The sequence below is a fragment of the Cetorhinus maximus genome, chromosome 11 (assembly GCF_964194155.1).
Source record: "Cetorhinus maximus chromosome 11, sCetMax3.hap1.1, whole genome shotgun sequence".
NCBI lineage: Eukaryota > Metazoa > Chordata > Chondrichthyes > Lamniformes > Cetorhinidae > Cetorhinus > Cetorhinus maximus.
In genome coordinates this window covers 117,045,157-117,073,085 of record NC_135889.1, presented here as the reverse complement: position 1 = coordinate 117,073,085, position 27,929 = coordinate 117,045,157, and the positions used below count along the sequence as shown (strand labels likewise).

The window sequence follows — 27,929 nt, the reverse complement described above, 5'->3', positions numbered from 1 at the left end:
GGGGTTTTTAAATATTTGATTTGTAAACAATACCATAAATTAAAATGCAATGAATACCGTTGATTTGTTAACGAGGATATTATTTTAATAGTCCAGCTGAAAATAATGTAGACTGAACAATGAAGCTATACAGAAGTAACTCTTCCAAAAAACTCAATACACAGCACGTTTTCATTCCTCTATGTCTAAAGTGAATCAATATCGGCATTGTATGAAATATATCTAAAGTCATCACGCAAACTAACAAATTTTCAAGTATAGACAGAATGAAATGCAGAAGCTGATAAATTGCTATTTTAACTCTCGATGTGTAATTCAACTTTGCTTTAGAAGTTTCATTCTGTTCCTTCAACAGCTGTAGGAAAAAGGATTTGGGGAAAAATATACATGATGAAATTAACACCAATGTAATAATTTGCATATACAGGCACAGTTTAAAGGACAATGTAATAAATTCAGGATAAATATGATGGTTAATTGTAGTATAATCAATTGGAAATACATGCACAATTTAATGACTGTATGATAATTGGGTATACGCACGCAAGTTTAACGTTAGTGTAATAATGGATACACATTCAGAGTTTAACATCAGTGGTGATAAATTGGGTATAAATATTGGGGTTAATTGCATTATAGCAAATTGGCTGTTCAGGCATGAAATTACAGGTGGTGTAATAAAATGGCTATACCAGCAGAGTTAGATGGTGTAATGGAACATATTCAGCAGGCATGAAATTAAGGGTAGTGTAATAAATTGGTGTAAATGCAAGCCCAGAAATTCCTGGGTTAAGGGAGAGTAGGAATTGCCAATTGGTCTTTTGAGGGGACAGGAAACATTGACAAGGCTGACCCCAATTCCCCACCGATCTGGTCTCCTGACAGCCGGTTTCTCGCTTTGCCCCACCAGCATTATTTAAATTAACTGAGCCAAGGGTTTTTAAGAGGTCAGACTTCACCTTTATTGGCATCAGTGGGTCTCTCCGCCACACTTACACCACCACATCGGGCCTCAAGAATTGGCAAGCTGCAGAATTTAATGGCAGTGTAATAAATTCAGTATAAATACTGAAGTTAATGGTAGTGTCTTAGATTGGGTGTACATGGCATAATATTAATGGTGGTAGAATAAACTGAATGTAAATGCAGTGTTTAATTCCAGGATAATAAATGACAAATTAATTAATTATAAATGAAGTGTTTAATTGAAGCATATTAAATTATGAATTAATTATAAATGAAGTGTTTAATTGTAGTATAATAAATTGGATATAAACACAGTTTAACTCTAGTATAATAAATTATAAATTAATTAATTATAAATGAAGTGTTTAATTCCAGTATAATAATTGGTTATAAATGCAGAGGTTAATAGCAGTACAATAAATTAAGTGCACACGCGGGAGATGAATGATGATTGAATAAATTAGGTGTAGAAGAAGAATCTGATGGCTGGTGCTATATTAGGGGGTTCTATAAAAGTTAGATATTACCTATTTAAATTGTGGCATAACGTCAGAAAAGATTCCCCTACAAGTACATAGAAAATATTCTTAAACATCTTTATAAAAGATGTGAAGTGTAGACTAGTTTTTTGTATTCAGGTATGTTTTTGTGCTTCTGGTCTAGGAAACTAAACTTTTGGGTTTAACGCAAGAATTCTTCTATGTGAACTCCTTCATTTTGCCAGCTGGGAGCAGCCTTTCACCACTTCTGCAATAATGCTCATGCCACAAATCCGGCCAGTGGCAACGTACCTCTGACAATGCAGGTTTCACATTCAAGTTGACAGTTATTTAACTAGTGTTGATGACTCTTACAGACATTATCCCAAGTGTCATCCAGTTCTTCGGCTGGGATTTTCACGTTCACGGTGTACATCATGGCAGATGGGAGCGGAAAATATCGCGAGAAGGCTAAAAATCGGTTTTACAGTGTCGTAAAACCAGTTCAATTATGCATTGCAGCCTTCAACGGTGGGCCGCGTTTCCCACCGTGGCACGTCAGGAACATAATTTCAATATATTTGCATCTCATTATAAGGACTCCTTGCCGGAATCATGCCCCCATACTGGATCATCAGGGCACATCAGCGTGCAATTAGGACGATGTGTTTCACAAGGGTATATAAGCAATGTGCAGCTGGCAACCTGCGCTTCACTTGTGACTTTGAAGTTCGTTCGCCTACTTTGTATCACGCAGTGCTTGCGATAATCAGCACCAGGCTTCACAGGCTGCACTACATCGCTTTCAAGGGGGTGTCAGAGGCAAGTCTCTACCTACCAGTCCAGCTGTAGGGCAGGGGTGGCTTTTAATGGGCTGCAGGGCTCGGGTTGCACAGGATGAGAGGGGAAACTGGCCTCAGGAATGGGAAGGGGCTGCAGGGCTAGGGCTGTACTGGGGAAGGGGCCAAACTGGCCTCAGGCAGGGGAAGGGGCTGCAGGGCTAGGGCTGTACTTGGGAAGCGGTGGGGGGGAACTGGTCTAAGGCATGGGAAGGGCTGCACTGGGGAAGGGGGGAACTAGTCTGAAGCATGGGAAGGGCTGCACTGGGGAAGGGGGGAACTGGTCTGAAGCATGGGAAGGGCTGCACTGGGGAAGGGGGGAAACTGGTCTGAAGCATGGGAAGGGCTGCACTGGGGAAGGGGGGAAACTGGCCTCAGGCATGGGAATGGGCTGCACTGGGGAAGGCAGGAAACTGGCCTCAGGCATGGGAAGGGGCTGCAGGGGGACGGGCAGCATTGGGGAAGTGGGGGGAGCTGGCTTCAGGCATGAGATGGGTTTGCAGGGCTAGGGATGTACTTGGGAAGTGGGGAGAACTGGCCTGAGGCATGGGAAGGGGCTGCAGGGTTAGGGGCTAGGTGCGAGTGGGGTAGGTTGCACGCAGACACATGACTGGGGGCATGGTCCTCAGCGTCAGGATGGGGAGAGAGTATTTACAGAATAACATAAGCACTTTGGGCCAGAATGGGAGGAGCACTGAGGGAAGAAGTGCTCGAATTTACATTGTTGAGCTTGCAAAAACTGTCCTTGTCCCAGTCCTTGGGGGTGGCGGGGAGCGGATGTCAGTCCAGTCTCAGTCATGCCCAGTTCAGTTGTGTGTAGGGGATTTCCATAATATCACGCACCTCGGTCCTTGGGATTTCTGGCATTGTACTGGGCCGCAGATGGCACACTCAGTTAGGGGAGGCACCTGCAGCCTACAGATGGGGAAAGGCATATTGGGGATATCTGAGGGTGCGTGTGGGGGTAAATGTTTAACTGTGCAAGTGGCCTCAAGGTGCGGAGGGGTGAGGTCCACACAGGACATAGGCACATCCACTTCAAAATGTTCCAGGGCTAACAAACGGATATCCATCACAACCATGATGGCATCAAGGAATACAGGGGGCGGATTGAGAGGCCTTGGAGGGAGGGAAACCTAAACATTGAGCTCCTCCAGGATGATGGTAGGGGCTTCCATACTCACACAGGGAGGGTCCAAGCTGGTCTAGCAGTGAGAGCTAAGCACCACCATCTTCCAACCTGCAGCGCTGGCGCAGTACAAAATAAATGAGGAGAAGCTCTACTGGTGAGGGCTCTGCGAGCAGATTGGAGGGCAAATACATGCACTTGGCGGGGCCAATTAATGGGGCACCCAACTGAACTTTGCATTCCCAGATGAAGAGAGGGGCGCAGCTGAGACATGTTAGAAGACTTTCAACGACAATGTAAGTTATCAAGAAAGAGAAGCAATGATGCGCATTCATGCGAGACTAATCCCACAAAGTGGCACTAGTCGATCACCTTGTTTTAAACCCTTGTTCGCAGCATGGAAATTCCCCAAAGCAATAATGAACTACAGAGCAATTGGACGACTGGACAAGCTTCAGAAATGTGTTAGAATCGTGGCGCTTGACAGTTCACAGAAGAGAAGCCTCAGATAATCACATTTCCTGACCAAACATTTACCCTCATGTTTATTCCAAAGAGTGTAGTATTAGAGTACAGTGAATGAGGATCCCAGCACCTGGGCTGAAAGCAGCACACCCAAGCGCCTGGCCAAAGAAATGTCATAGCAGTTGGTCATGTAAAGGGGAGGTGGAGAGCGCCTTGAAACACACCCTGCACTGGCCATCATTTCAGGGGTGAGTAGTTGCCGACAAGGGAACAAAGCCCTTGAACCCACATTCACTGACAAGTCATTGACAGAGGACCTTTAGAGACTAATGCAGGCTCTCATTGATACTGCAGAGAGGAGACCATCAGGAGGATGGATTTATTGCTGCCTGCATAATTGCATACAGGCAAGGGAGAAGGAGAAGATTACGACGGAGGCGCTTGGCTCGCCAAAGGGAGGAGCGAAACCCTCAAGACCAAGGGTCATCAGGGCCTCTTCTGGAAGCAGAGGATGAGGCTCAGAGAAACGTCATGCGTAGACAGCTTGCAAGACCGAGGGTGTACACAACTCACATGTCTTATCTGTAGATGATCGTGAACTAGTGTCGCCAACGCCTCCGCATGTCCAGGGATCTGGTAACTCACATTTGCCAAGTTCTCCAGGAATTGGCGACACGAGGACTGGGGGGACATGCATTGCCAGTGGCTCTGAAAGTAACAGCCACACTCAACTTCTATGCCCGTGACTCCTTCCAGGGCTCCACTGTAGGATCTCTCAAGCATCCACATACAAATACATATGTGAGGTCACAGATGCCCTTCTTGCCAAGGCCCACAATTATGTCAACTACAACAGAGGTCAAACAAGCCAGGAAGCCAGAGCACTGGGCTTTGCTGAGATTTCCGGATTCCCACAGGTGCAGGGTGCCATCAACTGCACTCGTGGCTATAAAAGCTCTCTGGCAAGAGGCACTCCAATACATAAACAGGAGAGGCTACCACTCGCTCAGTGTGCAGCTGATCTGTGATCAAAAGGAACTTATCATGCAGGTTTGCACCAGATACCCAGGAAGCGTCCAGGGCTCATACATCTTGAGTAGATCTCGGACATCTTCAAAGGACTACACAGGATCCAGGGCTGCCTCCTCGGTGACAAACGGTATCAGCAAAGGCTGTGGCTGATGACGCCCATGCGGCAGCCTCAGACTCCTGCAGAGAGAAGATACAACAAAACTCACACCACTAGCCGAACATTGGTGGGGCACACCAAAGAGATCTTAAAGATGCAATTCAAATGCCTGGACAGATCTGGCAAAGCACTCCAGTATGCTCCCTGGGTCATCGTGGCTTGCTGCGTACTGCACAACCTGGTGATACAAAGGGGGGAACTTACCAGATGCCAACATGGAGGAACTGCACATCTCCTCTGGTGAGAAGGACATCGAAGGGCGATGAGGGTACTGAGTTGGAGGAAGCTAAGGCTGCAGGAGAAGAGGCCATAGCACAGGTCAGATGATGCAGGCATGCAGGTGAGGCCCTCACTGCTACCCTTGCTACACAAGGAGGATGACGAGTTGCAGTGTGTACCCTCTTGGGGAAATGCCCTCCATCATGGGCCAACATGAACACCATTGTTGCTATTCCTCTCATTTCAACTGTGCACTTCAATATGAGAGTGAATAGTTACACATGAAGCTCGCGTTGTCCTGATCATTAGAAGCGGGGGCGGGTGAAGCCTCGGGAATATATGTCCTTGCTGATGTGAGCTGCTAACTGGAGCAGGGAGCCCCGGCATCAGATGTCAGAAGGTGCTGCCTCTTCAAGCATATCTTCAGCATCCCAATCACAGCTGAAGCCTACAAGAGCCAGGAGCTGTTCCACTATCCTCACTGGGCTTGTAGCTGTATGCCTTCAATGTGGTAAAGCTCCTCAAGGAGGTCCATCTCTACCAACGGGACAATGCATTCTGTGTAACATTGATGGTGAAACTGATAGGTGACAATTGGGCCAAGGCAGCCAAGAACATTCCAGAGGTGTGATGACTCAATCCTCTGTGTCACCACCTTCTCTGTCACATTAACATCCAGCACTCTCAGTCAGGGGTGCTGGCCTGCATTTATCCTCAACTTACTCTGCATGTGGACCACCTGAGGATGATGACATTCAACCAATCGCATGCCAGACATTAAAATGCCTCCTCTTTGAGGACACACATTGTACCCCCATGGCCAGACCTGGCCCTAGCACACTCCAAAATTCTCAAACACCATAAAGCCATCAAGGTCACAAGTTGTTACTAATAAAGAGCAGACTTCAGCTTCAATATGTTCTTGCTCCTATCCCATTGCTCCCCTCAACATTGTCTAAAGCTACGATATGCACTTCCAGAGCGTGCTCAATGCCTCTATTGACCATCAAATATCACCATTTACAATTAGTATCACTCGTCTCAGTGAATGTTTAGGTGATGGGACACACAACGCTGCATTCCAACATTGTGAAGAGAGCCTTGTGGCCACAATCCACACAATTACAGGTTGAGAAACGCTCAAGGTTGTAGGTTCAAGCGCCGGTGCAATAATACGGCTGAGAGCGGCAGAGTTTCGGCACACTGAGGTGGCAAGGTGACCACTTATTGGTCAGCTTAGCAGATGTACACTTGGTTGGCAGATAGCAGCGCACACGAACTCCGAGTATGGGCTCATAGCATGAAAACCCTGCTGGAAGACAGACACAGCACATGGAGTTGGATGATATATGACCCTTTTACATGCATTAACACATCTCTCCTTGTACACTACACCTTCACCTTTCAGGAATGCAGACGAGATAGGGGAACACCTCTTCCTCAATCTTACACAGCCAAGGATATACATGACATGACCCTGCAAAGCATGTGAATGAGGTTCATTCCATAAGCACACTTAACATTAAGGTCAAGGCATCACTGATGTTGAGAATGATCTGGAAAAGGGCCACACACTGTGATGATATGGAAGCACATTCCATGGATGAGAGGCCCATGATAGCAACATCTGAGATAAGTGGGGCAAGGTTCCATGGTATCATACCTGATTGACAGCAACACAGCTCATCATAAAAAGGGGGCATACACAAGAGGAGATGTGAAATGGGTGCAATTCTATTTACATTTGTGAACATTATACATATGTTGTGAACACCCATGCCACTGTTGTGCTCCTAAATCTTTTTAACTTTCCTAATCCTACCGCTATGTTTTGGTGCTTCCCTGACACCACAGCGGAGGTGGAGGCAACCTGCTGACTGCTACGCCCTGTTGTCTGTGATGACTTTGGCGGGCGTCCTCTGAAGGGCTGAGGCCTGGAGGACCCTGGCCTGCTTTGGGTGTCCTACTGTGGGGCAGGTGCACCCTGCTCATCCTGTGGAGCTGGAGGGGATGGGGGTCACAGGAAGAGAGTATTGGGATCGGCCGGTCACCCTGGAGTCACGTGGGTGGATTGCTCTGGGGTGTCCAACTGCTGGTCCTTTTCCCTATAGGTGCCTGAGGGTCCCTGGCCCCTTGAGGAGAGGAGGCAGCTAGTTTGAGGTCTAGGTGTCCCTTGATGCATTGGCAAGCTATCACTTCAGGCTGAACACGGACGGACTTCTCTATCATCTGTTGCAATCTGAGGAATGCAGCTGACATCCATTCCTGATGTTCCTGTGATTGTCGCTGCAGCTCCACCTACTAACTTAGGACCAAGTCCGGAGGCATTTCACTCGGACTCCACAGATTCCTGGCTTCCAAAAGTCCTCCAAGTGCCAGCAACCTCAGCTGTCCCTGCCTCCGCCTCTGAGGACCAGATTGTGACTCCGAGGCTGCTCTAGAACTAGGTCCCACTAAGGCATGTGTCTCTGCGATGGTGGAGGGTGTGGGTGAGCACTATGACAGGTCTTCTATGGTGCTCCCCTCTGGTTCCTCATCTGTCGTCGGGGCTGGAGCTGAGGGCCTGGCTTGTGCATGCCTTTGGGCATTTTCCAGAGGTGCCTACAAAAGAGAGATAATTAGTGCATGGCAAGCAACTCTAAAACAAGACAATGCACTCACATTATGGCTGCCTGAAGGATGGGCTAGTGCAGGATCCTCACCGTCGGCGCAGGCATGGTCCACGATCTCTTCGGGCAGCTTGATGCCTTGATTCTCGAAGGGAGTGAGGGCCTTCATTTCAGCCACTCTACCCCTAGTGTGAGACCTCGCCCTTCGATTGTCCTGCATAAAGACAGATGGAGAGTTTGAGCAGGACGCATGCCAGGGCAGATGATAAGGATGCCTGGTATGTGTGGGTGGCGAATGCAGCCCTGGATGGGATGAGGATGCGAACTGCAGAGGAAATGAGGACTGATGGATATGGGTATGAGAGAGTAAGTGGTGATATCCCTTGAGCTGACAGTATGTGAGACACCAGTGAATGTGTGGTGGGCTGGTGAGTGTGAGTGAGAGTGATGAGATGGTTGACTTACTCAAGCGGCACAGATGAGATCATTCATCCTCTTTTTGCACTGGGTGGCTAACCTCTTCTGTGCTGCATTGACACTGACCACCACTGCCACAGCCTGCCAAGCCGAGTAGTGAGGTTGATGGACCTCCTCCGGCCATCACGGGGTTAGAGGACATCACAGTGGGCCTCAACTGTGTTCAGCAGGTGTTCCAGGGAGGTGTCACTGAATTTGGATGCAGCTGTCCTCTTCTCCTTTTGGGTCCATCTTGCTCATATGTGGCAGTCCTGGGCTGCAGACACTGACAAAGCTCTGCACTGGTGCCATTTAAATATAGCGCCAAGAGTGAGAAAGCGGTGAGCTCACGGTGGGGCAGGCGAATCAGAGGCCGTCCACCCACGATCCGACATGTTTCCCATGTGTGCATAATTAATGTGGTGGGAAACGGATATGGCGCGAAAACCAGCCATTGCGGGCAGTGGGTAGAACACCGTTTTTTACACCTGCTGCTGCACTTAGTGCAATGAGGGGAAAATTCCACCCTTTATATCTCAATCTCAATCATATTTTTGAAAAGCTCATTTCTTGGACAGGGTCTTTTTCAAATTTGTGGATGCAGTGCTCGAACAAAGAGATGGAAGTCATTTTAAAAGCTCTCAACAGCGTAAGATAAGCAACATCGGATCTGCCGCCCATTATACATTGCCTCCTGATCTTCATTTCCAAATTTCAGGAGAAGTGCATAATGGGCAGCTGATCTGCTATCACCCGTTTTACGCTATTGGCAAAAGTTAAACTTGCCCCCAGGCATCTGGCGGGTGAGTAGGCATGAAAACCACCAAGGCCAGTTAGTTGAAATCCTTCCAAGAGTAAATTCTAACCCATCCCTCAAGGGCAAGGCTTGTAAAGATGTGTAGCTCTCATTGATAATGCCAACTGAGCAATTTAAAAGAAGACTGCACAAATAGAATATTTACTGTGAATCAATGGCTTACAGAGAATAATCCAATCATTTCACCACTTTTATATTCACTTCCACTTGCAATGTTCATAAACAGCCAGCACTACTTCTGTAATCCACACCATCCCTTAAGCCTTCCTTCACAACTTTCATTTAATACTCATGGAATTACATTGCAAGTTATATTTACCTTTTTTAGCCTCAAAGTTTGAGAACATCAATGCTTTCTACTTGTATATCTCCAAAAACTATAACAGTATCTGGCTTCCAATCTTCTAATCGGTGTGGGTAGTCAAGGATATGTCTACCATTCACAGATACCTAAATAAACAGTTGTAAATGATAATTAATTCTCAAAGAAAAAGCCCACAAATGGTATGTCTAACTCAGCATTACAGAAAATAACAAGTTACAATGAATTGTAGCAGCTGATATAGCTTAGTGAAGGGGTCCAATGCTATAACCTGCAAATTCTACTGTGTCCATCCATATCGCAGGGGTTAAAGTTCAATCGATATAGTTAAATTTCAAAGAAGTTTGAGCAATAATTTTCAGGAATAGCACTTACTACTTCAGAGATACCAGTTTGAATGAAATCTCACTGAAAAATCATAAGTTGTATTTCCTCTTTTCAGATGCTGATTGACCTTCCATCTACTTCCAGGAGTTTCTGTTTTTACTTCAGATTTACAGCATTTGCAGCCTTGGACAGAATCTTCTTGTGATGTTGGGGGTCACGCCTGTTGGTTGGAGAGATGGCGAGAGACCCACGGTGCCTCTTCTCGGGAAAGCCCACCAAACCACACAACAATCAGGCAGTGGCAAGGCCACTGCTGGGTCTTCCCCTGGAATCAAGACACCGGGATGGAAATCCCACCTAGTAAGAGCTGCTGGCAAATCAGAGGCTGGCAGCTCTTGCACTCAGCAGCACCTGAGGGGGCTCTGGCTGCTGCTGAAAGGACATCCCCTGGAGTCCCAGGATCACGGAAGTCCCAGGCTACAGGTAAAAGTAATGTGGGGGAGGGGGAGTTATGGGGTGGGGGTTGCGGGGATGAACAGGCAGGGGGTCAGAAGCAAGGGCACATGGGCAGTTCTCAGCAGGTGCCCCCTTCACAATGTCCAGTCCCTCAATCAGGCACTGACTGCCTTTGATTGAGTAACCCCAACCCCTCCCCAAGGTGACAAGCGGCCCGCACAGTTTTACCTGTCATGCACACCGCATGGCAACAGGCCCGCTTGCCACTGGGTTACGCTCAGCGGCAGCGGGATGAGGCCCTTAAGTGGCTGTTAACTGGCCAATTAAGGGCCTCAACTGGTGGCTGGGCAGGAAGACTGACCATGGGTCTTCACGTTCAGAACTTAATTCTGGTGGAGGTGGGGAGGTGTCAAGGTTCAGCTATGCCACCACCCCACCTAATTACATGCCCTTCCCACTTCCAAGCTCGCCACCAGCGAAAGCATAAGGTTCTGCCCAAATCTCAGCAGAACTATATTGGGGCCAGCCATTAAGGCTATTTAAGTAGCAAATGTTGTCTACTTATCTGTTTTACTGCTCTAGCACTGAAATGTGATCTGCTTCTTAGCATACCACTGTCATTAAGTTAATCACACAAGGGACTATTAGATGTAACTATACAAATTAAACACCTTAACAAAAGATACTAAACCATTAGACCTTTGATAATGAGTCAGGGTTTACTTCATACAGTGCTAATGGAAGAAAGCGGGTGCATTTTCAGCTTGTACTAATTGTTCAGTTGCTTCATTTAGATCAACAATCAGTTCAGAATGTGGTTTCTGGGTGTCCCTCCTTAATACACCGATAATATGAAAGTAAATAGTCGTTTTGTAGTACTGAAAAAGACATTTTGCCAAAGCTTGTGATCTTGCACTCGTCAGGGCAATTGCAAGAAAACAAATGTCAGGGGAAGTAACAGCTTTACACTATATGAGAAGAGAGTGCTGATAGGTTGGTAGAGGCGTTGCCATGAAGAATGCACCAGTTAATGGTGGCTGACAGTTAACCGCCAAGCATTGTTTGAAATTTAAACCAGGCAGCTTGACTCTGATTGGTCAAGGCATTGCCATGAGGCATGAACCAGCGAATGGCTATCACTTATTTTGTTTAACTGAAACAGGCGCAATGTGTGTACATGTTCTTTCTGGCTGCAAAGAACAGGACCCTGTATGTTAATATACATAGCTCCAGTACATGCAAATGCGCCATACTGTGCGCTCGACTGACAATCTTAAATTGGTTGTCAGCATAATTTTTAGCGCACTGAGGATTATTTAGCAAATGTTGTCCAATCACAGAATCACATCTAATGTTGGACACTGTGTTTTGAATTTTGTAAGGACGGGCTGGTTGGGTATGGTCTGTACCTTGCCCGTTTGTAACAGTGGAAGGGATATGGTGTTTGATTTGATCTGCCAGTCTGGCCTAGATACCTAGCACCACACTAGCACTGAAATTCATATACCAGATTACTCATTTGTGTGATAGGCAGAACATCTCTTTGGCTTGACGCCAGCATCCTGTTAGTGGCGAATACCATGTGTTTGCTACTGCATAGTAAGAACTTTAATTGTATCTGGAAAACCATATGATATATATGAGAGGGTTCGTCCTTATGGCTTGCTGCGTCCACAGGCATATGGACGGCCCAAGGCACACAAAGGTGATGTCCCGTTACACCCTATCTTATCTATGACCGGTTCTGCACAGCATGATTGGCTGAACGGCTGAGCGAATTGTTACAACTAGTTTTGAACAAGTTTTCCAGTTACATTTGCGACGACCACACAGGACTTCCATATCAATAGCAATGGCATGTCCATGTGCTCATTTGACATTGCTAGTCTACTCACCAGTGTTTCACTTACAGAAGCCACAGATATTTGCGCCACAGCACTATATCATGGTGATCTAGACCCGCCGCCAATACAGTCAGTATTCATTGAGCTTATGAACTCGGCAACTCATGCAGTTGAGTTCAGCTTTGACACCATGTATGCTCAAATAGATGGTGTTGCCATGGGATCCCCCCTAGGCCCAGCTCTTGCAAACATCTTTGTTGGGTTCCATGAGAAACATGTCTTCTATGGAATGACACCTAACCTCCTACCACTTGCATATTTCCGACTTGTGGATGATACGTTTGCCAAAATAAAATCCATTGCAGCATGTAATAATTTCCTTGCATGTCTTAATGGGCTCCATCCTGCACTCGAATTCACCTTTGAAATGGAGCAGTCAAATGATCTCCCTTTCCTTGACATACTAGTTGAGAAATCTGTAAGGGGGTTCTCTACAACGGTCTACCACAAGCCCACCTTCACTGGTCAATACACACATTAGATTTTATTACAGTTCCATGAGCTATAAGATTAGCCTTAATGGCAACCTCGTAAATAGGGCCCAAGCTATTTGCTCACCATGCAAGCTTGATGCTGAAATAGGGCGTATCAAAGACATTCTGCGGGATAATGGCTACCCTGATAAGATCATTTTGCACTGTATATCGCGTAAACTCATGAACAGCTGTCACTTTCAGCCCTGAAAAGTGCCCAGTCTACTTCAGATTACCCTGCAAGGAATCTCAAAAGTTTGAGCAACAGATGAAGCTAGACAACATTTAAAACTCATTTGCTTTGTATGAGTATAAGCATTAAATTGATTTTTTTTAACATATTGCTGCACAGAACAGTACATGTCAATTAATGGAGACTTTGAATAAGAACGTTTTCTGACAAACCAGTTCATTTCCCATATTCTATAGCAACGTTGTCCAATAGGATTTCAATGCCACACAATACTGAAACAAAAACAAAAATACCTGGAAAAACTCAGCAGATCTGACAGCATCTGCGGAGAGCTAGCTGTTTCATGCTGCTACTATGCATGTAGCAATATGAGTGGTATTTGCCACTAACAGGGTGCTGTCTTCACGCCGAAAAGATGTTCTGCCCACCACACAAATGAGTAATGTGGTAGATGAATTTCAGTGCCAGTGTGGTGCCAGACAGCTAGGCCGTAGGTACCAAAGACTGGCAGATCGTATCAAACAGCATGTCCCTTCCGCTGTTTGCAACGGACGAGGTACAGACCGTACCCAAACAGCCCGTGCTTGCAAAACTCAAAACACAGTGTCCAACATTAGATGTGATTCTGCGATTGGACAACATTTGTTAAATAAACCTCAGTATGCTAAAAATTATGCTGACAACCAATTTAAGATTGTCAGTCGAACGCGCGATGCAGCACATATGCATGTACTGGAAGCTACATATATTAACACACAGGGCCCTGTTCTTTGCAGACAGAAAGGACATGTACACACATTGCACCTGTTTCAGCTAAACAAAATAAGTGATAGCCATTCGCTGGTTCATTCCTCAGGGCAATGCCTTGACCACTCAGAGTTAAGCTGCCTGGTTTAAATTTCAAACAATGCTTGGCAGTTAACTGTCATTCATCATTAACTGGTGCATTCTCCATGGCAATGCCTCTACCAATCAGAGTCCGCTTGCCAACCAATCAGCACTCTCTTCTTATATAGTATAAAGTTGTTGCTTCTCCTGACATTGGTATTCTTGTGATTGTGCTGATGAATGTAACTCAAAAAGCTTTAATATAAAGTCTTTTTTCAGCAATACTCAAAATGAAAATACTGGAATAATTTTGTAGTGCAAAAAGAGCCCTGACAAGGCAGATGACCCTGTGGGTAAGTATCTGCACCCTGCTTAGGAGTTACACACTGAGATGATCAGAGATGTTAGAGATTATTGGCACAAACCCATATCCTACCATTCTGAGTTTTATGTATTAGCACTCCACACGCCATGCTGCATATAAATATACATATGTTGATGGGGTGATGAACTGGTTATTAAGGGGAGGTGTCATTTACAACTTTGGCATCTGGTATCAACATGAATGGCAAACAAGTCAAACATAAAACTTGCCACATTTATGAGCTTTGCTGCTTTGGGGAAATGGTCACAATTTAAAGAATCGTTAAATAATAACAAATTATTATTTCAGATTATAGTCTGTCATTCTTATTTGGTTTTATTTCACCCCATAGAACAAATCACAGATTATTGAAAAGATTGGTGTGACAGTACCTGGAAAGAGTTGTTCCACACCATGAATACCAGCTTAAATGGAGAAGTTCTGGAAGCAATCTTTTCATACTTCTCACCCTGAAATCCCCAGCCATCTGGTCCCCGAGAATTAAATATCACTTTTTCAAGTTCCTCTTTAAAACGCGGATTGAAATGGAATAAAATGTCTGCATCAGGATGGTCACCCTTCTGAAAATTAACATCGAATCTAAAGAAAAGATATCCCTGATAAGCGGTAACCATGTTATCAACTACAAAGCATTGTAATAAATAACTGATATTAGTAACTGACAGCCACTGTAGTTAATAGCATTACAACTTGGTGGCCTTGCCAAACTTTTCATTGAAATGGAAGACTGAATAGCTTCCTCATATCAAGTGTATGTGGAACAGGGAAACCAAACCTCATGCTGATTTTCTCTTAATCAGGACATATATCACATATAGAACTGAGCCACAACAGTGCTCATCCTTCCCTCAATAGGTCACATGCACTTCATTTGCTGCCTGATTAGTGACTGAAACTTCATTCTATTTAAACAAATCCAGAAAGTTGATCAGAAATAAACAACAGAAACTTATATCTATATAGCGCTTTTAATGAAGTAAAATGTCCCAAGGCGCTTCACAGGAAGGGAATTTTAAAATCAAGACATTGCTTGACCGGGAACCAATGTAAATCAGCAAGTACAGGGGTGAAAGGTGAACGGGGCTTGGTGCGAGTTAAGACACAGGCAGCAGAACTTTGGATGACCTCAGGTTTACTGAATAGAATTTAGGAGGCCAGCCAGGAGTGCATTAGAATAGTCAAGTCCAGAGGTAATAAAGGCATGAATGAGAGTTTCAACAGCAAATGAACTGAGACAGGGCAAAGTTGGGCGATGTTACAGAGATGCAAACAGGTGGCTTTAGTGACAGCGCAAATATCTGGTCAGACGTTCACCTCAGGGTCAAATATGACACCAAGATTACAAACTGACTGCTGCCAAGGACAGGGATAGAGTCAGCAGCTAGGGAACAAGATAAAAGCAAAATACTGCGGATGCTGGAAATCTGAAACAAGAACAAAAATAGCTGGAAAAACTCAGCAGTTCTGACAGCATCTGTGGAGAGGAAGACAGAGTTAATGTTTCGAGTCTGTATGACTCTTCATCAGAACACAGCTTAATCTGATGAAAGAGTCATACGGACTCGAAACGTTAACTCTGTCTTCCTCTCCACAGATGCTGTCAGACCTGCTGAGTATTTCCAGCAATTTTTGTTTTTGTTGCTAGGGAACAAGAGTTTGATGGGAGGACTGAAAACAATGGTTTCAGTCTTTCTGATATTTAATTGGAGGAAATTTCTGCTCATCCAGTACTGGACCAAACCAAGATAATTTAATATATACTAATGTTAAATAAAGTTTGGTCAACAAGGTGGATTCAGACCCATTGACACCAATGGTGGAGTGAATGAAGGGCTCAGAATCAGAGGATTGAAGGATGCTGCAAGAGCTTGCAGACAGAGGTTGGGTGAAACTAGAAGGGGTTGATGATGAAGATTTTTAATTTAATAATGTGGAGTCTATGGGACTCCTCCCATCTGCCAACCATAACTTTGACAAAAAGCTTAAAAAATGGCATAAGCATGATGTGGTCTTGGTGATGGAGAAGATGTTGATTTGAAACTCACTGCCGGATCAAAATGGGCACAAAGTTTTTGAATGGTCTTGCTCAGCCTGAGTGACTGGCCAGGGAGGAGGAAGGACTCATTGGGAATTGAACACAGTTTATAATGTGAGCTGTAAATGATAGCTTTGGTCTTCCCATTTAGTTGAATGGTTCATCCAAGATCTGATATTGGACAGGGTGCCATTCATAATGCCAGCTGGCAATAGGGGAAATTGAGTGATCTGGTCATGACTGGAGAAAGTTAAAGGAGCAGGAGATGGCTGTTATATAAAAGATGAGCCTGGGGCAAATAAGGAAGAAACTGATGGGGCACAGGAATGGAAGGGGAGGAAGGCTGGAAAAGTTCAAGAACAGAGGGGAGGGGAAACAAAAAAGGCAGCTGCAAGAACATTTTTAGATAAAAACAAAAAACTACTGCGGATGCTGGAAATCCAAAACAAAAACAGAATTACCTGGAAAAACTCAGCAGGTCTGGCAGCATCGGCGGAGAAGAAAAGAGTTGACGTTTCGAGTCCTCATGACCCTTCAGCAGAACTGGAGAACTGGAATTGCAGTTCTGCTGAAGGGTCATGAGGACTCGAAACGTCAACTCTTTTCTTCTCCGCCGATGTTGCCAGACCTGTTGAGTTTTTCCAGAACATTTTTAGAGATGAAGAAACATACACATTTTTGGATGTGATACTGGAGTTGAGAGTAGAATAGCAAAATGGAATAAAAAAGGTTTGAGGAAATGGTTAGTCATGAAGAAAAGGAATAATGGTTTAATATAATAAATTTATTTATGTGGCACAATTTTTACAAATGTGAAGCATAAAACTGAAAATCATAAATTGTTAAAAAGCTGTGGTTTGGGAATTATTCCTTCTTCTATTTCTATCTCAATTGTTGGATTTTTCAAGATGCTGGCCATTTCGCTCCAGAAGCTACCTCAGGGAAAGTAATGTTTTAAAGTGTAATTTGTTTTTCCAACAGTCCTCATTAAATGCATCTGCAAAATAGCAATAAAAACTGTACTTTTATTCTAAAAGTAAACATTTCATACCTTAATTGCAGTATAATTGAATGTTCCCAATTTGTCTAGAATATATCGCAGATAACAGGGATGATTTATTCAATTCACTTACACACTATAATGCTGATGAGATTTTTGGGGCAAATTTTGTAATCGGCACTTAAATGATGTTCCGCTATTTACAATATCTATAACCACATTAGCCGTTAATCTTAAATAGAAACTTACATGGTTTTTTTTTGAAAGTTAACATATACATGATACTTCATGTGCAAATGTTATGAATGTATGATTTCTTTGCTTGTCAAAGTACTATAATTGGATCATAAAAATTAATTTCAGCTTATTTGAGCATGTTACCTGAGGGGATCATCCGTCAACTTTCCTTTAATAACTACTATTGACTCTTCACGTAATTCTTCATCAAACTTTGCTGTACAGGGAACCATCTGAAATATAAGACACAGCAAGTAAACAATTAGTAGGAATCACGATTGAATGCCAAGACGAAGACAAGCTCCTAATTCATTTTGTCTTTCTGGGAGTCCTTGGACCATACAATTCCCAACAAGCAATAAAAATGCTGAACAAAAGAGGAGAATCAGTAGATTTGAAGGCATCACTAAAATAAAAAAAATACTCCTGGCATTAACCATTGTCAAAGTGGAGCCCAAAAATTCTGTTAAAGGGGAAATGGATAGTTGCTTTTTAAAAAAGTGTTAATAAAGAGTATGAAAAGGAAGCAAACAAGTAGAATTAGATATGTTATTTGGGGAAATAAATCTGGGCCAACTGTCTTGTTTCTGTTTTGTAAAGTTGTATGATGCTATCTGCATTTTCAGAAAAGAAAGAAGCTATTAATTCAAAAATTCTATATACACTAATTAGAATAATAGTAATGTGTTTCATATTAGAATATGTGGAGTGTTTGAAAATCCACTTAAAATAAAGATTATTTACTTTGTAGGGCCATCTTTTTTCTTTTAAGAAACTTTCTGCAAATACTACTGAAGTGATATGGCAGCAAACCTCATCCTGAGAATAACACAAGGGACAATCTCCATTTAAAATATTTTGTTCTGTCAAGTCCTTGGCATCTTCCCAATGGAACTCTCGCTACTCTTGTGTGATATATAAGGACCACACCATCATTTTTAGTTAAAACATCTCCCGGGAAAGACATATACCAATTACTGCATTTCTATGAACCGATGGTTATGTGGAGGTGTAGGGGATGCTCCTTAGAATGCCTAGTTAGGCAATCTTTCTCCATCCTAAATTTGTATTTCCCATATATTATTAGAGACTGAGTAAAAGTAGTACCTTGAGCCAAGAAAGCTAGAAATTTTTCCAAGGCAATAAAGACTCCAGCTGCCAATGCAGGCCTGCCAAGTGAAATATCATCCATGGCTGGTAGAAAGATAGGGTATGGTCTAAGTAACAAAAAGGGACCCCTGGAGGGATCCATGTGGTGAAATGTATTTCTAACTCAGATTTATGAGCAGGGGAATAAAAGGAAGCAATTATGATTTTTTTTTTGGTCAGCATAAAAATGGGAAATCGCCTTCAACAGGAAATCTGTGCATGTACAATGTATTAGAGAATGGCATTTGTCCTCTGAGACCTGAGTTCAACTCCAGTATCTAGTGGATATTTTCCCAGAAGGAACAAAAGAAGTGGTAATAATCCAAACCTAAATGGCAATTTTAGTCAGAGGTTATAGAGTGACTGATGTGGAAACTGAGGAAATGTTACACTTCTCTTCAAGCCTTCTCTCAGTGAGCAATAAATCAAAAAAAAAATTCTGATTCATGACCAAACCTTACTCAGCCATCTTGCATCAGTTAAAATATGCTAAAATATGCCACATCATGCCCACGGGCAAGGAAAGGCATCCATTCTTTATCACTGAAAGTTTCCAATTTTGATGTTTCTAGCTCCAGCTCATCAAGCCAATGAGATCAAAGCACTTTTTGATCAAATTTATTTAATACTCCAATCAATTGTTCTCGGGGTTCACCCAGGATCCTGGGACTTGATTTTATAGCCTCAAATCAGCTGGGCTATGCACTCCCCACACCCCGCAAACTTAAAATAGGGCATGATGATGTTGGGTCAGCAACATGATGTCATCATGCCAGTCTCTGAAATTACAGAAAGGTGCGGAAAGCGGCAGCCCATACACCATTTTCAAAGTACTAATTAACAAGCTATTGAGCTTGTGAACGACCCAATCGTTTGCAACCTTTCATTGCCCGCTGTAATTTATGGGTGTTGAACATGAAAAGGTTTCAGAGCGCTTTATGGCAGCTGTGATGAGGCAGAACAAGGGCGGAAGAGACGACCTGCCTTAGGGACCATGGTTACATGTCGCAGCAGATTTTGCTTGTGAAGGTGGCAGCGTCTGTATGTTTTTTTTAAAACTCGTTTATTAACCTTTTGGACCCTGCCATAAGAAATAGAGATTGAGAGAGCAAGAGGCCTTCAAATCTGTAGCTGTGACCGACTTCCTGTCAACAACATAACCCCTCTGCTGTATGACATTCCAGCCTACACTCCCAAATGGGTGTGGAGCCCCACCCTTTACACCACTAATTGGCCATCCAACGCTTGATTCGGTGAGCTGAGAAGGCGGGGGCAGGAGCAAGCAGACCACTCACTTTCCATTCTGCCTCCCTCACCCCAAAGAAAAACGTAAAATCCAGTCCCTGGAAAAAGTCATTTCTCATTTCCATTTATAAGGAACATACATAGAAATTACAATTAGGAGACAGAATTCATTTGTCCAACCAGTCTGTTTATTGTTCACATGAATAGTACTCCCAAACCCATGTGTCCAGACTATTCTCATGTTCCTTTATCTTTCTTTAATTCAACCACTTGTCTGAACTATTCTTAAGTTTTGCTATGGTCTTTGCGCTCCACGGTGTCACAACTTCCTTTTCATCCACTTCTTCGCAAACTGCAGGGTAAATAAACTCTGTGGATACTTCTGGAGCTCTGACTTACTTACAAATGTTTGTGTTACAGAGTAGGTTTCGAAGGATTGTAATATAGATAGCAGAATACACTGCCCAGTGCCTCTATGGCAAGAAACCCAATGGCCAAATATGAAAGATAATTTTACCTGTTGCCTGGCGATACTAGAGAAATCTAAACAAAGACATGGCTTAGCGGGATGTTAAACTGAAGCCCCATCTGCCCCTTCAGGTGACGTTAAGGATCCCATGGCATTATTTTGAAGGGGCGCAGAAGGATTCTCCCTGGTGTCCAGGACAATATTTCTCCCTCAACCAACATTACTAAAGCAAATTTTCTGGTCTTCATCACATGTCAGCTTGCAGGATCTTGCTGTGTGTATTGGCTGTTGCATTTCGTACATTACAACAGGGTCTATACTTCATTGGCTATAAATGCTTTGCGACTTCCTGAGGTCATGATAGGTGCTACTTAAATACAAGATCTTCTCTCTATCTCTTATGCTTGGTGTTGTAGTTTCCAACTCTGCACGTAGAACGTTGACTAAAGAAGTAAGATTGCATATCTTACAGGGTCTTGTTCATCTGAGTCAACATTGGATTAGATTAGTTCAGGCTCTAGATGTAAACAAAATGGTGAATGAAGTGGTGGCTTTTTCTACAGTGCCAAAGAGGGAGAATGTGAAAAGTAGCAGCGTCAAACACTGTCATCTGTAACTTGGCTTCCCCGGAATGTGAATCCATACTGGACCCAACTCCGCCAGCACCATTTGATAGAGATTTTGACTTTAACTCCACCGATTACGCGATAACCATTAACTTCTCAAAGACAGTAATGTCATCCGTAAACTAGATGAGGTCACTGCCATCAAAATGGTCCCCTTTGACGCTGCGACACAACAAAACCGAGGTGTGTCATTTCCCCCTTGACCAATTCTACCAAAAATAGAACAACTAGTTAAATGTGGAACCATACAGAAGGAGGCCATTCGGCTCATTGTGCATGTGCTGGCTCATCGAATGAACGATCCAATTAATTCCATTCCCTCTTCTCTCTCCCCACAGCTCTGCAAATGTTTTCCATTTCAAGTATTTGTTCAATTCCCTTTTGAAAGATATTGCTGGATCTGCCACCATCCATTCAGGCAGCTCACTCTGAATCATCATAATTCGCAGTGTTAAAAAAAAAAGTTTTCGTCTCGCTTCTGGTTCTTTTGCATTAATTCTGTGTCCGCTGGTGAATGACTCGCCTACTTGTGGAAACGGTTTCTCTCCATTTGCTGTATCAAAACAAGCTTGGTGGGGTTGGAGGTTGGGGTGGGTTGGGGGAGGGGGTGTCTCTGGGTGGGATCTTGCCGTGCGTGGAAATGGTCGTAAGCAAGTCTCCGGCAACACGGCAATGCCACCTCCACTTCCAAACTGACCTGCCAGGTGCGAAGCCTTATGGGAAGCCATTAACCCATCCGCTTACCTTTAACGAAAGTGTCGAATCTGGAAAACAACTGGAAAACCAAACGAAACCAGGGGCGGCAAATAATCACGCAACAGCCCAAACAACGCAAACTATAGTTTTTTTAAAAACTCGTTGACTTCAATTTTATTCCATCTCACCTTTGAAAAATAACTTATCAGAAGTTTTTTTAAAAATCCATTTGTGGGGCGTGGGCATCTCTGGCTAGCGGCCAGCCAGCAATTATCGCCCACGCCCTAACTGCCCTTGTTCAAACCACATTGAGTCAACCACATGGCTGCGGGTCTGGAGTCACATGTAGGCCAGGCCAGGTAAGGTAAGGGTGGCAGATTGTCTTCCCCCAAAGGGGCATTCGTGGACCAGACGGGTTTTCACGACCATCGGCAATGGCTTTTACGGTCATCACCAGACTTTTACCGAATTCAAATCCCACCACCTGCCACGACGGGATTCGAACCCGCCTCCCCAAAGAGCCTTACCCCTGGTGTCTCTGGATTATCGGTCCGGCGGCAATACCACTTGGCCATGGCAAAGAAATAGGCTTTCAAAATGAGATAGTCGCACTTACCGGGCGGTGGAGCTTCAGTATATTCATTTTTGTTTTGTTGTTGGTTTGTAAAAGAAGTGAAAAAAAAACGGCAGGAGGGGTGAGAGTTGATGGCTTTGGCAGATTTCGTTGGTTAGGAGAGGTTGGGAATGTTGTCTAATGGACCCCCACCCCACCCCCCAAATTTCAATGGGCAACAACAACTGGTGGAGCAGCAACTGGCACAGGAGGAGTTGCGGTTTGCCGCTCACGTGACTGGTTATAATGATGGGTGGGGGTTCGCCCTATTCGGTCCGCACGCGCGTTGCCGCGGGAGGGGGCGGGATCAGGGGAGGCTCACGTGCTTCCCTCCCCCTCCCAACGGTTTTATTCCACACCCCGCCACTCCCAGACGCCGTTCTGATTGGCGGATTGTCGCGAGCCAGCCCGGCCGCCCGCCTCCTGCCTTTCCCGCCTCCCCGATCGAACGGTCCGGCCGTTGGGCGCGCGTGGCCGGCCGCCGCCATTTTGTATTTTCGAGGCTGTTAACTGAAGCCCGCACCCCTCCCCCACCCCCCCTCTCAACCACCCTTTGTCTTTTTGAATTAACTGCCATTTCCCCTTTCTTCCTTAACAATAACAAACATTTGTCAAAAACAAACATCCCTTCTGATCAAAAACCGGTTTTGAAACGGCCAAGTTTTTTTTTAAACACACCCACGTTTTTTTTTCAATTGCCAATCTCGCGGGCAGTTGGCATGATATAAAACATTGGCATCTCAGATGACTGAAAACAACAAGGGATTTTGTTTGTTTCCTGTGCCTTGAGGTGGATTTTGCTAATAACCCAATCTTGGATGGATCCTTCTGACACGGTGTGTAAGAGAGGAAAGAAAGATTGTTGCTGCGTTTCGAGTTCCCAGCACAATGTGTTCTTGCCTTACACACAACTTTTGATTGTATTTGAGATTAATGGAAACATACAGCAATCAACAAAGCCGTTGGACTCATCTAGCCTGTGCCACCTCTTTGAGAGAGCTATCCGATTAGTCCCACCGCCCCTGCTCATTCCCCGTAGTCCTGCATATTTTTCCTCTTCAAGTATTTATCCAATTCCCCATTGAAAGGGAGAATGGGGTTGAGAAACTTATCAGCCATGATTGAATGGCGGAGCAGACTCGATGGGCCGAATGGCCTAATTTCTGCTCCTATGTCTTATGGTCTTATGAAAGCTATTGAATCCTTGCAGGCGGTGCATTCCAAATCATGACCAGGTCTTGTCTTTCCTCGGGAGTTCTCTGAATTGGGTTGAACCTCTCCAAAGACTCTGCCACCTCTTTCCCCCAAAGGGTGCCCCAGTAATACCACAGAGTATCCATGCGGTCTCTCAAATGCATCTAATTTTCTCTTTCAGCTAGTCTGAACATTTAGTTAGCTTCTCTGCAGTTCTGATGAAGAGTCATATGGACTCGAAACGTTAACTCTCTATTCCTCGCCACAGAAAATTGCTGAGTTTTTCCAACAATTTTTGTTTTTGAACAAGTATAGGGTGCACTTAACATCAAATAGCCAGTCACAGAATACATGCAACATAATGGATCGAATATGCCATGATACATTGAAGGATGAAGGTTCTGATGAAAGATGGCCTGGAATGTCAACTGTGTTTCTCTCTGCCTGACCTGCTGAGTGTTTCCAGCATTTTTTTTATTCATACATAGGATGTGGATGCATCACTACTGACTAAGCCAGCATTTATTGTCCATCCCTAATTACCCTTGTTCAGAGGGCATTTAAGAGTCAACTACATTGCTGTGGGTCTGGAGTCACATGTAGAGGCCAGGTAAGGACAGCAGATTTCCTAAAGGGGCATTAGTGAACCAGATGGGTTTTTAACGACAATGGTTTCATGGTTATCATCAGACTTTTAATTCCAGATATTTATTGAATTCAAATTTCACCATCTGCTGTGGTGGGATTTGAACCCAGGTCCCCAGAGCATTACCCTGGGTCTCTGGAATACTAGTCGGTGACAATAACACTATGCCACTGCCTCCTCCAATTTTTTGCTTTTATTACAAAGCCCCCTCCCCTATCTCAACACTTTCTCGAAGAACAATCAATGCCTTTGTTGATTAATTTCTACACTCTTAGTTTTAGATTTAACTTCAGAAATTAAACTTGTGCATTTTCAATCTGCAAGACCTATGCAAGCACAAGACTGATTGCTGGCAGCTTCCATTCTGAGAGATCCCCTGACAATCCAGAAAAAGTGATAAGCCTGGTTGTGTTCTAACCTCTGGAAGGTGCTTGCACATAAAATTCTTGAGCCACTTACTTGAGAAGAGTAGATCCGGTGGGTTTCTAATATGTAGGCAAAGCTACAGATACCGAAAATCTGAAAAGAAAACATAAAATGTCAGAAATATTCAGGACGTCTAGAAGCATCTGTGCAGAGAAACAGAGTTAATGTTTCAGGTCAACAACTTTTTGTCAGAACAGTCATCGACCTGATACATTAACTTTCTTTATTTATTCACAGATGTTTCCTGACCTGTTTAATATTTCTAGGATTTTCTGTTTATATTTCAGATGGTTTCCTGTTGCCTCATGATCTTTTATCTCTGAAGTACCTTCTCCTAGGGAGGGGTTTGCTACCAAGACCAAAGAGACCCACTTACCCTTTCTGATGGGGTTAGCCCACATCCATTGGACATGTGGGCCGCTGGATGTGAATCCAGTATTCAGAGCTGATATTCTGGCCCCTGCTCACTGGGTCTGTCTACAAAGTGGGGCCCATCTCGACCCTTCTGGCTCAGAGGTGAGAATACTCCCATTGATTCAGTGGTTATGCCATCCAGACTTGCATACCCCATTGGATATCAGCCTGATATTTAAAAATAATATTGTCTAACCTCCATTCATTGTCCGCTCTGGGGCTCAAAAAGTTCATGTTCTGGCTGAGAGCTGTAGTATCTGGCACATATGGGGTTAATGTGGGACTGAGTACGGTACCGCCCACACAGTGATGTAACAGAGTACATGACCCGCATCCAGGGTCAGTCAAATGTTGGACAGATCCATGTGTACCAGCAAGCATGGAGCCAGCTCCTAGCTTGCACCCTTTACTGTATATTTGTGAATAGTTCTAAGAGTCAATACTTACAGTTAACCTACGTATGACTATGAAGACTTCTTTAGACCTACTGAACTGTAACCAACAGAGTTAATGTTCCAGGTCAACAACCTTTTGTCAGAACAGTCATCGACCTGACACATTAAGACAACAACAAGAGCCTTGGATGCTATTGCTAAGCCATAAGCTTAATTTAAAATCTAATATCAGAAAACTGATTTCAGATCACTGTGGTGCAGTTTTTTTCTAACCTAGAGTCCATCTGCAAGTGTCCTTCACGTAGTCATGAAATAGAGGTCCTGGAAAGAGTTCGGGGAGGGCCACTAGACTGATATTTAGCTCAAAATCTTTAGTAAACTTAATAATGTTAGAGAGCTAGGTCCTTTTACTTTAGAAAACCATAGATTGTGAGATGTTTTGACTGAGTATTTAAAATAACGAAGGGATTAAATTTTGGTCATGTGTTAGATTCAGGAATATCAGGGAACATGAATATAAGTTACGTAAGCATAAAACTAAGTTAGATGTCAACGTTTCTTTATGCAGAGTCAGCAACGTCTGCAAAAAGTTGCTCATGGAGTGAATACTGGTTTGTTAAAAATATTCAAAATTGACATGATTTAGTTCCTAGCTGTGGCCTAGATCACAAAAAACACCAACAAATTGCATTTAGCACCTTTAACTTTATAAAATATCCTGATGTGCGTTATCAAACAAAATTTGATACTGAGCCATATAAGAAAATATTAGTGTAAATGACTGAAAGCTTGGGCAGAAGAGTAGGTTTTAAGAAGCATCTTAGAGGAGGCAAGGTAGAAAGACAGAGAAGTTGAGGGAGGGAATTCTGAAACTTAAGGCCTCGGCAGCTGAAGGCATGGTCAGCAATGGCGGAGAGGTTAAAATTGATAATGCACTGGAATTTTGGTTTCACAGACAGGTCATGCTTGGAGAGAGCACAAGGGGAGCTCAGAGAGAAACTAAAGAAAGATGCGAGATCAGGACTATGGCAACAGAAAGAGAACCTTAGGGGAAGTTTGACCAGGTGGGCCGAGGGAAGAAATGCAACAGAGGCAGTTAAACAGATGCCCTCAATATTAATAACAGACATGTCTATGATCTCCTTGAACTTGTTCTTGGGGGTGAGGATGGAGGAGGCAAGGGAAAGGGGTTTAAGGAGACGTTTTTTAGTGGAAAAGAGAAGCTGAGCATTATTTGTGCATTCCAGTATTTCATACTGTTTTCAAATTGAATGTCAAATAAAATCTATTGATTTCACATCTAAAAGCATATCAAGCTGAGAAAAATATGTCTTTCCTCAACCTAAATTGAGTTGTATTTCCCAAAAAAAAATCAATTTTGATCGTCAACTTTGGGGATCATTAACTTTTCTCGCAATGCCTGCATTGAACAGGAATGTTGATTGCTGATGCTAACAAAACCAAGTTTGCCAGAATTGTTGGGCCAGCCTGGTGAGACTACAATAGACCACCACACTTCTGCAAAAGCCTGAAGGGGCTGCAATCTTCAGTTCAATAAAAGTTTCAGGGTTTCCCGTTGGAATGATAGTGTGCTGTAATGATTTTCCTATGGCGCCTCAGAGTAGACTCCTCTGCTGTGGTGCTGGTGGCATGCATCACCTGGCTCAAACATGCAAATGAACCCTTCTCTGTGATATAGGATGGGTCAAGGGCAAGGTAAACAGACAGAGAAGGGTGCAGACCTGCCACAAAATTCCACATCCTTAAAAGGGTCTGAGGAATTTCAGGACCATTGCATTCTCTTTACATAAGAACAATGGCAAACAGGAAACGACCGCTGTTCCTTCCAGCCCGTCCCACACAATTTCGGTGCCTTATGCACCACAATATATAGACTCCCCACCCCTCATAAAGCCATGTGATCTCCTGGGGAATGTTAAAAACCATGTAAAAATCACGCAAATTTGGGGGGAAAAAATCTGGGAAATTTGTCTTTGACACCATTAGATTATCAAAACTAGTCCAGATGATCATTCTAGCCCTAATAATTCCATACTGTACAGTACCTTTTGTACAGAATCATTTCTGTCCCTGTCAGAAACTGGCCTAGCTCTCACTTGAAAGTATTCAGTGAATCAGCGTTCACCATTCGAGAAGGTAGCATGTTCCAGCATGACGTCTCATTAAGTCTGGCCTTGTGCAATTTAAAATTGTGATTCCGCCCCCCACCACCCCAGTCCCCCCTAACCTACTTAATTAGTATGAATCATCAATGCAAACATAATTTATTCCTTTCTTTAAAAAACCTTGATCAAATTACCCCTAAGTCTACGTTTCTCTAAAGAGTCCCAGCACTTTGAACCTACCTTGGTAGCTCAAATACATCAAACTGGGAATTGATCTAATGTCTGCCCTATGCCCCCACCCCCAACGCCCGCACTCTGCCTAAATATCACCCACCATGTGAAGAGATCAGGATTGGACTCAGTAATCTAACCAAGGCCATTTGTAGTATATAGTGGATTAGCTATAGCTTTGTTCAAGCTGTCCAAGATCATTTTAATGTCACTGTTACAAGATTGATCTATGCTGGATGCCAGTCTCATTTTCTAGAAGTATGTTTAATGAATTTCACTTTGCTTTATAGGGACTTTACAGTAATCTAAAGACGTGTCTTCAACCGCTAATAACACTTTGTTTCCTTCAAGTGTCCTTCAATTGAAGACAC

General features: G+C 43.8%; 1 protein-coding gene across 2 annotated transcripts; it reads right to left on the bottom strand.

Moving 5' to 3' along the window:
* Positions 1 to 61: 61 nt before the first annotated feature.
* On the bottom strand, positions 62 to 25,634 carry LOC144686850 (galectin-8-like). 2 transcript variants are annotated; one of them, XM_078552637.1, is made up of 5 exons: positions 24,426 to 25,634; positions 17,473 to 17,561; positions 14,428 to 14,635; positions 9,488 to 9,618; positions 62 to 355 (listed from the first exon to the last, which is right to left on the bottom strand). In XM_078552637.1, exons 1-4 carry the CDS (start codon positions 24,498 to 24,500, stop codon positions 9,499 to 9,501), a joined length of 492 nt encoding a protein of 163 aa, XP_078408763.1. In that variant the 5' UTR covers positions 24,501 to 25,634; the 3' UTR covers positions 62 to 355; positions 9,488 to 9,498. The 2 variants fall into 2 exon arrangements, with proteins under 2 accessions (XP_078408763.1, XP_078408761.1); XM_078552635.1 differs by lacking the exon at positions 9,488 to 9,618 and having other exon boundaries at positions 74 to 355.
* Positions 25,635 to 27,929: the final 2,295 nt, after the last annotated feature.